At 42.0% G+C, this 15,172-nt stretch overlaps 1 protein-coding gene across 2 annotated transcripts in view; it reads right to left on the bottom strand.

The window, feature by feature from the left end:
- The window catches only part of mdga2a (MAM domain containing glycosylphosphatidylinositol anchor 2a), a 230,199-nt gene that overhangs the window by 140,974 nt on the left and 74,053 nt on the right, over positions 1-15,172 (bottom strand). For both annotated transcript variants that reach the window (XM_036542144.1, XM_036542145.1), the window contains exon 2: positions 6,515-6,654. In XM_036542144.1, the coding sequence (XP_036398037.1) occupies positions 6,515-6,654 (140 nt within the window). The remainder of the gene's footprint in view (positions 1-6,514; positions 6,655-15,172) is intronic.

The following is a 15,172-nucleotide window of genomic DNA, read 5'->3' as shown; positions in this document are numbered from 1 at the left end:
TGCACACACAAAGACACACAAACACACACACACATGCACAACAAAGGCACACAGAGATACCTGTACACACACTAACACATGTGCAACACATGTATGCATGTGTATAATGCACACACACACACACACACACACAAACAAACAAACTGCTGTACCTCTTCTATTTCCCCTTGCCAATGATGTCAGCTCTGTCAGAGCTGGTATCTAATGGGACCAACATGGAGATAATGAACTAATGAAATCCTACTTGTCATAACTGTCAGAAATGCCAGCTTTTTTCACATATTAAAAATACATGTCACTTAGAGCCAGACAGAGCTACACAGGGCCTTGCAGTGTCCCTAAATAAATAAAAAAATCACTCATTTACTGTAATGAATGATTTGATATTTTTAGGGGTGATTTATAACAAGTATTCAAAGCAACATTACCCCAGCTCTTATGGGCTTTTTTTCTGGCAAATTATTCTGCTCATTTTTGGAGATTTGCCCAGGCATCTCATTTGTGAAATTAAATATTGCTCTCTTTTTTATACGGGAGTTTTCTGGTTTGCAAGTTCACAACACTCTACCTTCATGTAACTTGTAAGGCCAGATTTAAAAAGAATCACTTGTTTTCCTGAGCAATGTCCCCTTCTTGTTTTTCCCACAATGCAACTGTTTAGGGATTAACGTCACAGAACAGTCTAAAATGCTGAAGCCACAGCACAGACATGAATATCTCTGTAAGAGGTTTGTTCTGTTCCTATTTTTCATACTCTGCTGGAGTGTGGTGGATTGATCTGCATGCACACTGCCGCAATATTATTGCCACTTGATTTGTGAAAATGCAATCAAAAGTTCCAGTTTTTAGTTACTTTTTAAAATCTTCAGGAAGAATGCACAAAACTGTATTTTACCTGAAATGCATAAAAAAGAAACTGTGATATGACTACAATATTCATTGTAGCCACTTGTAATAAGATGTAATAAAATTAAAAAAGCTAAAATTAGCACAGTTGCAGCTATATTGCAGCACATTAAAAAACCGAATGAACCAAAGCTTTCTATGTCACTGTATTTTGTATAAAAGTGTAACAGTACAACAGTGTATAACATGTATAACAGAACCTTTAACATAGTTTGGCCATTGTGTTTCTGCCTTCTGCTAGCAGCTACAGTAGTTGTACATTTGGCAGTATAACCAAAATTGGAAGTATACAACTGCCATATTTTAACACTCCTGCCTCACACTAAACGTCTGTCAGCAGTCAGCATTCAGGGCAGTTGGCATGGGGCATAGTGTTAGTGTTGAGACTGATGATGTGCAGGAAAAAAGGTAGTTTTTTTGTTCTGCTCAATTTTTACAGAACAGCAGCATCAATGACAAGTCTGTGAAAGCAAGGCTCCTACAGGGCCACGGCTTTTCTTGCAGGCGTGGCCACAGCGGCTCCACCCACAAAGTCAGCATGCTGGTCCCTGCAGCCTCCAGAAGAGAGAGAGAGATACAGAGAAAGAGAGACAGAGTGATAGAGACAGAAGAAGACAAAGGGAGAAAGGGAGGTGATGCAGGTGCCCATTTAAACAGGCACGCAGCAGAGTGAATGCAAAAGCATGGCTCATACCTTGCACAGAAGGAGGAGAGACCTCCCCATGTCAAGAAACACGATTTGCACTGTCCCCAGAAAAAAGTGGCTTGAGCTTGCAGGAGAGTCTGGCTGCAGCTTTCTTCTTATGACATGGATCTGATCTGTCACCGCTGAGTGACAGCTACACTCCCAACTTGCATCCTGGATCTGGGCAACTCCAGGCACTTATCCCCAAATGACCCTACTGCAAGTCCCCAGAAGAATGAATGCAGCTGGGCTTTGGTCCCCAGAGCTCAATGCCTTGCCACAAGTAAAGGGGCTCCCCCTGTGTCGCTCAACTCCATGGGGTGGATTCCAGTCACAGTTCAAGTGGTGTCTGTGTGTCTTATCCCAAACCCCAAGCCAGTCGGCTGACCCAACACATGTACTGTTCAAAAAAGAAATTTTCTGCTCTGCAGTCACATCTACTCCACCATGTGAATTGGTCTCACCTCAGAACATGCTGTAGCAGAGGGTTCATAAACTGAAGAGTGCACTGCCCTGCAATGACATTTTTCCATTCATTTGTTCTCCAATGTGTCCAATGTCTAATGGAAATGCTAACTGAATAGCCTTTACTGCCCTACGCTTTTCATTAGGGGCAGCAGTGTGGTGTAGTGGTGCGGACTTGTACCTTAAGACTCCAGGTTCAATTCCCACACAGGGCACTGTTCCTGCACCCTTAAATAAGGTGCTTAAGTTGCATTGCTTCTGTAAATACCCAGCTCTATAAATGTAAACATGTAAAAATGCAAGCTAAGTAAGTCACTGGATACTACCATATGTTCAGCATATGTAATGTTTGGTACAGCCAAGCATCAAATTGCATTATCTTGGCATTTTTTGAACATTAAACAAAAGCTCATTTGCCAGTTCACATATGTGCTCATAAGGGCTTTGTGTGAACCTTTGTGGACAGGACTAAGGGGAAAGAGCAATGCGTCATTTAGTTCACCAAATTATCTTCTTGTGCTTGTATAGAAAGCTTATTTTTCCTGTTTTGACATTGCATTATTACATTATTGTCATTTAGCAGAAGCTCCTATCCAGAATAACTTACATAGGTTATTAGTTTACATGTTATCCATTTATACAGCTGGATATTTACTGAAGCAATTCTGGGCTAAGCTCCTTCTCTAAAGGTACAGCAACAGTGCCTTGGCGAAGAATCGAACCACCAACCTTTTGATTAAGAGCCCTGCTCCTTACCACTTTGTTGGTTGTGTGCATGAAGATGTTTGTAGCTCTACAGACATTGGATAAGGTGATAATTGATTGGCCACGGCTCGTACTGGGTGATGTGCATATGTATGGGATTATATAAAGAAAGGCCCAAAGATGAAACTGAAATACTCTTGAACTCATGCACTGTTTCTGTTTTACTGATTCTGCACAAACTGCACACTAAAAATGAGCACCAGTTTTCAATGTTTATTACACATCACACATTAAATCTTGCCCAGGGCCTATGAACTGACCGCACCTCATACCATTACCACAGAGCTTTTTGAACTCAACCCCAGGAGGCTGATTGAAACAAAATGGGAAATATTTACACAGCACTGACTGACAATGCAGCCCTGTGTTCTCAAACAATGTATCTGTGACTGCTGCCACATCAGGCAGGGTCCAGGAGGGAGATTGATATGACAGGTGGCCGCAGGCACTGGGGAGAAGGCTGGGGGGGTCTGCATAACTAAACACCTTGCTGGTTGGAGATAAGAAGCAACAGGAGCTCAGTCCAGAGTGGGAGAAGCAGGCAGGTCTCATGTGCAAGGGCCTCTGGGTAATCAACACCTATTTTTCCCCGAGCTGACACTTTCCTCAGACTGGCTTACCCTGAGCCTCAGAGTAAGTGCCTCTCCCCTCTAATTTGGGATGCAATATTTTGACATGCACCAAGGACCGATCCAGAGCAAATAACAATGAAAAACTGGGCCTCTGAAAGTGAACATGATCCCACTGGAACTTAAAAAGTGTCTTAACTTAGCATGTAAAAGTAAATGTGTTGTAATTTGTTGAAATACAAACAGTGGCATAAGATTTGTAATAATTTAGTTCATGTGAGCATGCATAATGATGCATTTACTTATAAAAAAATCTAAATAATATATGATACCTTTATTTGAGATGTTCTATAAAGTAAAGGAATTATTATTATTGTTGTTGTTGTTGTTATTACTATAACACAAAAATAATGCAATATCCTGACACTAGGGACTGGCTGACAGAAGTACGGTGCTTTGACAACACAAGCCATTTCCTTAATGGGCAGAGCAGAAGTGGGTGTGGCTTTGCAGCTCCATTGCACGGTGGTTTTTTTCCCAGGGGAAAGGAGGAGGGCCACTGACACCCCCAACCACCAAGAGAGGGCCGCAGCCGGGGCTGGATGAGGTCCAGTGGTTCCATCAGACAGATGCCTCGAGGGTGAGGCTGGGAAATTTACAATGTGTTTATTGCCCATCAACCCAAGCTGACATGAAAAGAATTAAAGAGTAGTAAAAGCAGCAATAAGTGCCCCGTTTAAGATGGAATCTGCCCTCCTTTGCTTCTGGAGGACCTGATGTCTCCCACGGGAAACCCATCCTTTATTCTGACCGACGTGCTGGTCCCACTGGGATATTTAGGCAGTTAATGAGTTCCAATAACAAGTCATTTGTATGAACTGATGACCTCAGAATTGTAATGCAAATACTGGTGATCTCCACAGGGTAAAAGGAGGTCAGCGGTCACATGCTTTTACAGTGGTCATACTTGCAGGCAATCTGTGGTACGCTGCGTGTGTCCACTGAAAAGCCTGTGGCGTCCCTGTAAACTCAGCAATTAATGCTCCCCGTTTCATCTGTCTGTGGAGTGACCGGTGAGGTTGTATGGCTTCCAGAAAAATAATAAAAAGGAGATGAAACATTCATGTCCCTCCACATCAAGAGGTTTTTCTGTGTGTCTTTTCTGCAAAAATTGCTGATTTGTATATCTTTGTATGCTACTTATTGCTCGTGCCATAACATGAATGAAACAAACCAAATAAACAAACTAAACCAATTTGACAAATACATCCCCTCAATCTCTCAGTTTGTGTATGTTGAAGCACTTTCCTTTAGATTAGCATAGCGAGTTCCCTCAGGTAGTAGAGGCAGATAATGAAACGTGAACACATCAAATCCCTTCAGCATTGGTGGAGGTGACGAACGCTAACTCTTAGCTGCTCATGATCTGAATGAAGATTCCAATTATCTGATTTCAAAGGAAACACTGGCTTTTCAGGCCCTGGAACAAAAAAACTTTGATCTTTTTTCCTACATTCAATTAAGAAGACACACAGTTGATGAAACAGCAAACGACCATTGTGGTTGTAAATCCGCTGTGTCGGAACATCTTGCTTATTCAAGGGGGATTGACCTTTTGATTTGAAACAGAAGTCAATATGCGTTATGAATGATCACTTGCACATATCAAGAGGCTGTCCATCGATCACAAAGGGTCTAAAATATTAATTAAGAATAAATTGACACAGTCTATTCACAAGATGTTATTAGTTAGATATAATGAATTTTATTGACCAGCTTGAGTGGGGCCATCCTTTTAAAATATTGAGCGGATGCTGTCTGTGTGCACACTCGGTTGAGATTCAACATTCCTCTATAAAACATTTCGCATAAGGTGAAACCCTTACAAGCAGAACTTACATTTTTCACTCTCCCAGCTAAATGAGGGAGATTAAAGCAGAGCTACAGTATACAGGCCATGCCCCAGTCAGGATTTGAATAGAACAACAGCTACAAGCTGCTGTGAGATACAAGATTCACAAAATGTGCATTTCCTGGCATGCAAACTCTTGTTTTCCCTTTCAGCTCTGTTCTCATTAGAGGTAAAAAGCTTAAATTATGAATATGGAAATGCTGAACGCAATATGGACTGAAAATGAATCAAAAACAACTCGGTGGCAATCAGTGAGATCGACTTTTCCTTGAGCTTCCCATGATGCACATGGGGCAGGACTGCTTCATAACTGAACACTGCATGTACCCACTCACACACTGCATAAGGAAGATGATAATCTGTGATTTCGTCTGACAGAGGGTGTTTAAATAAAAAAAAAACTGTGTGCTGAGAGCTGTCTCCAACTGTTCCTTTTCTGTTTGTGTGTTTGTTTAATCAGGCCCACGTTAAGCTGCTCAGACATCTCTGTTTCTCTAAGTGAGTTTCCTGAAAGCAAGGACATAAAACTGGCCATTGATCCACCCATGCTGTCCAATTAATCACCAGTATCATTCAACATGATTCAACTTCAGACAAGATGACACCGGTAAACTGTCATGTCTGATCAGTGGTGGCATCACCTTATTGTGATGTCACACACCGGAGGAGGCACCACGATCTGGTTGGTCATGGCTCATTTTGCTGTTGGATGCAGTGAACATACTTTTGAATGGTGCTGGGATGGGTCAAGACCCCTGGTGTTAATGTCCCTTCACACTGTCTGACATGTGGTGCAGCTTTTTTGTGTTTCTAGTGGTGCTCGTGTCCTTGGACTGTACGCTAAGCCTTGTATGGGAGCCTTAACTTGAAGTCGTGATTAGCATGGTGGGAGACCATGCTCATGAATGATGTAGATGTCACAGAGGGTAATTAAGGCAGGTCTGAGCACACAGAGAGGCATCAGGCCCCAAGGTACAAGCCGCTGGATTTGAGTGTGTCAGATGAGATGTGTGGATAGGCACATCTGATAGGGACCCTGATTAGGCCCTGCTCAGAGGATGTGACTGTGAAGTAGCAGCTCCTGACATATCCTATGAGTTTCTGTGGGAAGGCTCAGGGCAAGGATTAGGACCCTGTAGAGGCAGGGTTAATGATGGATGTAACATGATTGGTGGGTGTAGAAAGGAACTAACGGTTGGTTGATGATCTCACCTGGGGACGAGGGTGGCCAGTAACCAAACAGGCCAGCTCCAGAGTTTCACCCTCTCGGATGGTGTACACCCTCTCCTTGTAGTGTTCCTCCTCAATATTGCACGCGTGGCCGGAGTGCACAATTCGCACAGTGGGGGGAGCTGCGGAGGGGAGAAGACCATGAGTCTGCAGCAACTCATTCAATCATGGGAACAAGACAATTCAGACAACACACAGCTGGACATCACTATATGTAAGTAGTACAGCATTTGTCAACACAAATCTAAAACTGCTGGTTTTCTATCAGAATGAAAAATTCTCTCTTAAACAGAGCTACTACCAATGTGTTTTTACTCTGCATATGGGGTCTTAATTTTTAGTACTGATATCTGATTCAAGGACACCATTCATCCATAGATGGTCATAAAAAACACAATAACAATACACTTAATTTCATTTACTTTAAAATGTTCTGAGACAGGGACCAGTGTTTTTAATCCCACCATGAGGATACTATAAACTTTTATATTCCCAGAAGGCAGGAATTGGAGCACATTCTGGCAGAGTAAAATCAAATAAAAACAGATTATCAGCACCCCCCCCCCCCAACACTCGAGATATAAAAAAGCCATAACCATATCTTATCTCATTTTTTCCCACAAGTGTGTAGGTTCAGTGCGAGAGCATGATGAAGCAGAGCTTTCCCCCTATTGATTTTCTTTCCTTTATACAGCAGAACAAAACCCAGCACAGCGCATGCACCGCTGTAATCTTCACTTATGAAGTACTCCCCCAAATCGCTTCAATCTAAATGCAATTTTCCAAAATCACCATTGATGCTTTGACAGCATTCTGCCTTAAGGCAGTCAGCTGTACAAAAGATTATTATGTTTTTCATAATTCAAAGTGATTTTGCTGTACATATCTAAAGAAAGGCAAACTTTCTTTCAAGGTAACTTGAGTTGCCCTCCATCTAAGAACAGGCAATCTCTTTAAAATCACGATACTTTTTTCATGTTATTTTTCAATAAAATGCTTAAAGCAAACCTCCCTAAATATATGATATTTAAATGCCAGATGTATTTTGCAGTCAGAGTTTGCATTAATAGAGTACTTGACTAGAGAACAATGTCCTGAAGTAAATACGATTCAACCCTTTCCTGTCACTCTCTCCTCCACCTCTGCTTCCCCCTCTTTTTTCATGGCTGCATAAGAAGGTCACTAGAGTGTGGATTTTCTCCAGTGGGTTGGTTCTGATGATAAATAACAGAAACGTACCTACTTTTCCTTCAATTCTTTTTTTTTTTGAAGTGGGAGTGGGAAGGGGGCTTAGAATATCAAGATTCACATCAGCTGTGTCTGAGAGAAAGCATGGCACTGTATTAAGTATGTATGGGTGGCCACAGGTCATGCGTGCTTAGGTAGCTTCAGCTATGTAATAGCTGAGATGAGACCTAATGCTCCTAGGTTTGCTGTGAGACTCCAGATGATACCAGTGGATAGATTCCACTGGTATCATCTGGTTTTCCTCAGCAAGTGAATACTTTCCCAACCATACACATTGTACAGAGGGTATATTGAGGCTAATGGGTGGAGCTCTCATATGTTATTCAGTTATTCACTGGTTTGAACAAATCACAGTGTTTTGCTGCTCAACAAAGTTAGCCAAATCACAAGCAATCGGGTGATAGCCTAGCATTTTTTGACACTTTTTAAATGGCAAAGCACAATATTTCAAAGACCACACCTTGACAGAATCTACTGCATTAGACCATGTCCTGTGTTTGCACATTTCTGACACATACAGCATAGGAGTCTTTGCTATTTCATTTAAGCATGAGTATTGATTTATAATTCACACATTGGAGGGATAAAAGATGAACCATGTACTTTTCAAGGCAACATAACGAGTTGAAAACAAACTATAACTTTGAAATCTGATCTCCAAAACGTGGATCCCACATTTTAGCAATGGCAAATACAGTCAAAATAGAGAGCAATGGCTTCCCAAAGAGACAAGAAAACAAAAACAAAAAGGAAGGAGCAGTGCCCTTTTGGTGGCTAGAAATGCGCTTCAGCCATTTGGGAACAAAACACAAAACAAATCTGACAGGGGACAGGTCAGCAGTGCGCTTTTGAATTCCACAGCTAAGGAAAACAAAAGTATTCTTCTGTTCCAGGTGCCAGCAATTTCCCATGGCCTCCTTTCCTCAGGGCAAGCTTGTTTCCCCTCATGACTTCCCATAAAGTGACACCCCCTCCTCCTGCGAGACACGTCACCCCACAGGCCCCAGAGAATACAAATGGCGACATCCAACCATGCTCTCCTCTAAGCTTAATGGCTGGCATGGCGCAGGTCACATGAGTGTGCCCCCGCCAGCAGTTAGATCTCTCTCTGATTGTTCGTGGTGGTTTCAGATCTGGCGATCTGCTTGACGGGGCTCCTCTATCGTGGTATCGCTCAGCCAACAGCTGGGAAGGGCACAGAATGAGGGGAATACTGGGACAAATTAGAAATAAGTGATGTGTCAGAGGTCTCTCCTCCTACCCTACCCCTGATCCTGAAATGCTCCAGAACCATAATCCAAATTCATGTTGTTTGTGCCATTTACTTATTTATTTATTTTAAGGTGGGGGGGGGGGGGGGGGGGGGGGGTTGGGGGGGTTGCTGGGTTCATCAACAAGAGGGACAGGTCTGATCAAAAAGCCCCCTACCCACTATACCTGGATGGGCCGCAGCAGAACCTAGCAAGGAGCCAAGGCAGATATTGAACAAGTCTAACCACATGGTGTGATGCACTGGGCCATCTAACAGTCTATGGGTTGCTGTGTTTGGGGGAGTGGTTTTACTTATTTTTCCCAAGAAACAGGATTTTAGGTCATTTCCCTAGGTGGGAGTGTTGATGGTACTGTTTAATAAGTAAAACTATTTACTGAGGTGTCATCATTTGACACTCTGACCTATTGCAGACACCGACTGAACATGGTTTCAGCAGGCAAACAGGAGAGAGTGCATCATGCTGTAAATCCCAAGGCAGTTACAGTATGTGACTGGACAGCTCTCAATGAGGGGATCAACCAGAGGCGAGCCCACATGCTTCTCTAGGGGTACGTGAGTGAACAGCAAGGGAAAACTTTCCAGCAAGAGCAAATCAAAATCCAAATAATAAACTATCTTTCCACAGCAAAGTGAAGTCCTTTCCAAATCCACACATCAACTGCTAATCTGTGGTAAATATGCAACTTTCCATCTGGGTATGTGCACCAGACATTAAGTCAACATGGCCTCTCCAATTACTTGTCTTTGAGCATTAGACGTTAAGCAAGCCATACAAGTCTTACAAATCACTGTGATTTTCTGACAGTCACAGAAATGAATACACACACACCATGAGGAGCAATCATTGCTGACATCTCCACAGCACTGAAGCTCCCTGATTTTGAAGTATTGCTAATCGGAGATCCATCAGGAACAGTCGGCTAAATGAGTATTAGAGATACCTGTCAATAGGTCAGTATCCACCATGTGATGACAAGCAGGGCCCGATGATGAGCGAACACATATGAATCACTTTCAGAAGGCACACAAATGAGTAACAATCATAGGCATAATGGTTAAAGCCATTCGTTCATTTTGGGCATATTCACTTAGGCAAAAAGAAAGGGCACTTCTGCTCTGTGTATTCACCAGGAGGCCTGCAAGCAGAGGCACACAAAGAGGAGATAAACACAGCTAGGCAGGTCAGCTGTGGTGCATCTCTGGATTATAATATGAAACACAACCTTTCAGAGGATTCTCAGACACCAACCTGCTGTGTGTGTCCGTGGCCCATGCCTAGGCCTGGGGCTCAATTTTTTCCCTCACCCACAGATCTGTATTCAGCACAGGGAGATTGCATCTCTCACAGAGGCCCTGGGGTCCTGCTCTCAGGGTCAGGTGTCAGTCCAAGGAAGCAGGCCAAGCATGACTCGTGAAGAAAGCACTGTAGCTCGTCCATTACTGCAGAGTTAATGCCAGCACACAGACTATGGGTACCCATCAATTGCAAGACCTCAGTTAAGGGTATTCAAGGGTATTCCAAATAGGAATCTAAGATTCACATTGCTCTTGCCTTTTCCCCTGTTTCCCCAGTCATCATCAGGGGATCTATGGGAGAGAAGAGCCACTCAATGGGAATGACAATAATACACTAAATGACAGTAACTACTGGCCCACTGATAAAGAAAAAAATAGGGGTGCAACGAATAATCGATGTAGTCAACTAAAATTGATGACCAAATTAGTTTGTCCAAATTAACCAAATTTAATTGTCGATTAGTTGGTGACATCATCGCGTGTGTTTTTTGTGCTGACTAGGAATGTTCAGACATGTAGCCTAAGCTACGTTACTTTACTGGAGTGAACAAGAGATGGCACCACCTTCAGGACCAAAGACCTCAAAAGTGTGGCAGCATTTCACTCTTAACCCTGTCACACCTAACTTATTTTATGCTATGTAGCGCACATGTTACGTTATATGGTTTGTTATGCTTTCATAAGCATTATTAAGCTTCTCATAGTTTTCACCGCATTTGTTATATGTTAAATCGCAGTTTCCTCAAAGCTAAAATTAGCTAGAATTTTTCCAATCTCATGTTCTAATCGCAGCGGTTCTAGCATATGCGCTAAACGGCTAATCACACCGGTGTGACCGTACGTGCGAAAGGGTTAACTCTGCCAAGAAGGTTGTGAACTGCAATATTTGCAAACCTGACCTTGCCTGGCATGGGAGCACATGACTGTACATGCGAAAGGGTTAACTCTGCCAAGAAGGTTGTGAACTGCAACATTTGCAAACCTGACCTTGCCTGGCATGGGAGCACATCAGTTATGCTCGAGCATCTTAAGAGGTGGCACGTTGGCTCTCTGGATGATGAAGATGCGTCTCATTAAGTTAGTTATCTAGCTAGCATAGCTAATGTTAATGTTAAAAGCCATGTTACTTCATGTTATGAGCTGTAACGTTTTCTATTTTGAAATACATTTTCTCTTGATCAATAAATTATTAATGACGTTGAACAACCAGTGTAGCAAATAATAACCTATTATTCACAACGATCCTGTTCACATTCCAAGTGTGCCCTAACTTTACAATGTTAAACCAGAGCCCGTCTGCTATATAGAAATTCTATGCTTAAACGCTTCATTGTTGTCGTTGTCATGGCGATGTTTATGGCTGGAGATAGTGTTGCTGCCAAGTGTACAAGTTTAGAGAATACCTGAGCATTTGATACTTTCTAAATCGTGAAAGATGGCTTTCTTCAAAGGAAGGAGACTTGTACTCCCCAGCAAGCAACTGCCCTCACTGAATTAGTCCTAGTAACCATTCATTAAAAGACATATTTTTGAATGAAGTTCTCATCTTAATTGTCTTTATTGTTAGTTAGCACATGCCTAAATCAGCCTCAAGCTAAATTTAAAAGCTGATAGATAAATAAGTAATTGTGTCATAAGTAATTGTGTAAATCGAGTAACTGTGTGATTCATAATCCAAATAGTCGATTATTCGTTTCAATAATCAATAGATTATTCAACTATCAAAATAGTCATTAGTTGCAGCCCTAGAAAAAAAATGTATTTTTATGCCTTTCTCACAGCAGGACAACCAAGATACATGGCCACTTTTTTTTTTTTTTTTGCTTGCTTCGCTTGCTTGTTCTCCTTGCAGATGAATGAGTGCACATTTAACACACGCATTAGCATGAAGAGCCAGAACAGCTGGGGCTCACTGGAGTGCATTTTAATGTCTGCAACCCCAGGAGACATTACTAAGTTCTGCCCACCTCTGACTTTCGTGTGATTAGTGCACGCATCTGCGCGCGTGGGTGCATGCCTTATCAAAGTCATTTTACATGCTCTGGCACATTAGTGGAAAATCTTCATCCCTTCTCCAGTAGTTCTCTTTTTGAATCTGTTCAGACCAGCTGACTGTAAGGCCATGTAGCCGAGCATGTATGACTATACATCTGTTTAAACTGCGGTTAAAACTTTAATACATTACAGAAAAATGTATTTAAAATTAAACTTCCTTAGCCATCCAATCAAGGCCTGGCCTGAGCAGCTGCATAGACATGCTGTAACAAGTATGAGATTTCATTACTGTCTTTACTTATGTCAATAACCTTGTCAATAAAGACAAATGAGTTGAGATGTGACAACAAGGCAGATTTCTTTATTATCATGATTAATAAAAGAAACTGGATTGTAGCAACTGTGGCGGAGTGGCTCAATTATTGATATGGTGCGTAAATGTGAGAGGGGTTGTAAAGCATCAGATTTGATCTTTCTGTGATGAAATATCCCTTCCTACCCCCTCCCTCACCAGGATGCTCAGCAGGACTCTGGGACATTAAGTGGGCACTGAGGGAAGAAATGAGACCTCAGGAGATTTTCACAAAACTGTTTTAAGACACCAATATAGGTCTGCCAGAACCATTCTTCAAATAATTCTTTAAATCATTTAGGCCCACCTTGACTGGTTTCTGAAAACATTTTAAAACAGGTCATTGGATAGAACTACAAATGCATTGGTTTTACACTTGCCTACAAATCCTGCTTTGGAGCAGAATATAAATGTATAATCAAAATGAAATACAAAGCTGCTATAGAGAGACTGAAATGGGATATTTTCAGGTGTGTGTATATGCGACGCCAGTAGAGCTAACCATGTCTGCTTGGCCATTGTTATGATCTAACTCATCAGCCAGAGCGTTACTTTGATGAACTCTGGCTAGTTTTCCAACAAAATCACTGACTTATTCAAAATGATCAGCCTACAGAAAAACAGAGGAGATGAACACCTTCAGGGTTGGATTTTCATCTCTGCCAGCTTCCTTTTGATTGTATAACAAACATATTAAAAAGTGGGTCTCGCGGGCTCTAATTTCATTTCATAGCACATAAAATCATATTGAAGCTCCACGTCAGCAGCACTGTGATTCTGCTGAACTTGTCCATTATCATTTAAAATTCAGTTTTCAAATGGATTTTTTTTTCATTGTGCAAACACAGCCATTCCCATTTTGATATTTGGTTTCAGGGGGTGTTTTGAGCAATTTGGGAAATGAACAGCAGAGGAGTTTGAAAATCTTTTTTTAAAAAATGGAGAAAAAATCGGAGAAGCTGGCTACTCTGCTTTTGGGGTGTAAGCTGTGACTCAGAGGGGGCCTCTTATTCTGTGATCTGTCCACTGTCCCAAAAGTGGGTGAAGTTATTCTTAGGAGCATTGAACTCAGAAGAAATACAAAGAACAAACAGTGCATTGCCTATTAGTTTGACTCCCTATCAAAACAGTGCTGCTGTCCTGTTTAAAAGGATGTGATTTTATGAATAACATTCAAACAAGCCATTAACTTGCTGGCCAGAAGTTATTGGAGAAATCACTGCGGAAATAGGAAATACTTCACTGCCTAGCACTTTACTTTTTTACTTCGGATCAAACTTGTACTGCTATGACAAATCTGTGTTCAGGAGAGAGGTGATCATTTAGATGATGAATAAATGTGATGAATAAATTCATGATGATGAATAAACTCAAACACTCAAGGTAGCTCAGATATATGTCCTATGATATTCATACTGACATTATCAGACAATCTCATTTTACAAAATGCAATTTGTATTTATCATGGTAAACCCCCTTCTTCATCATGAACCAAAAATACAATGATATTGGAGTAAAAGATGAACTCATAAAATTGAAGTTCCAAATGAAAATTCGAAAGGAGAATTTTCAGACAATTCCGGTGCAATTGACCAACCCTAGACATCTATGACTATAAAAATCTCACTTACCACATATTTCGCACTTCAGCTCTTCATGGCACCCCTTCTCCACCCCTTCAACCACAGCCTCAGGCTCATTGCCAGGCGAAATCCCTCAATATGACTGTTAACACCCCTATACCCTCCCATCTCAAATGGCAAACCTATATGTTCTCCAACAGCTACATTCCCATTGTAAAAAAAAAAAAATCATATCTACCGAAGCTGGAATAATTCAATAGTGTCCTTCATTAGAGGTGTTAGCTTTGATAAACTCACACTGAGCACGGAATATATTTGGTACAGTTGGTGTTATGCATAAGCCGGACGGCACAAAGGAATGTGTTCCAGCTGACTCTCCAGCAGGCCTGCTATCCTGTGTACGCCGTTGGCGTAGGGAGGCCCCATTCAGCACTAATCTCCTGTTACAGTTAGTTCCTCTCCCTCAATCACTCTAATCAGGCATCTGCTGGGGGAGGATAATGGATACGACTGGCTGGACAGAGCCACTGGCTCTCTGATCATCATTTTGATGCACATGGCAGGAGGGGGCTGCAGGTGGCTTAGACTGCTGAGCTTAGACTGCCACCAGGCACAGATTTGGTACTGCCAACACGACGACAACACCTCCTGAAACAGTTTATTATATCTCCCAAGGTGGGGTGTTTTGGGAGGGTGCACATGGATTGCCACTATGGTCTCTCACCTTAATTCTGTCAACTCCACAAATGCTTGTACCTGTTGTGGGAGCACCTGATGGTGTGTACTGGACTACGCTAAGCCAAAGGACACTGTACCCTCTTTGTCTGTTAAACCTCCAATGCTGCCAAACAAGGTAAAGGTGATTACGCATTTGGAACCAGGGGCCCCAATTG

Source organism: Megalops cyprinoides, chromosome 12 (genome assembly GCF_013368585.1).
Source record: "Megalops cyprinoides isolate fMegCyp1 chromosome 12, fMegCyp1.pri, whole genome shotgun sequence".
Classification (NCBI taxonomy): domain Eukaryota; kingdom Metazoa; phylum Chordata; class Actinopteri; order Elopiformes; family Megalopidae; genus Megalops; species Megalops cyprinoides.
Note: the sequence above shows the minus strand (reverse complement) of the source record. Positions and strands in the feature narration are given on the sequence as shown.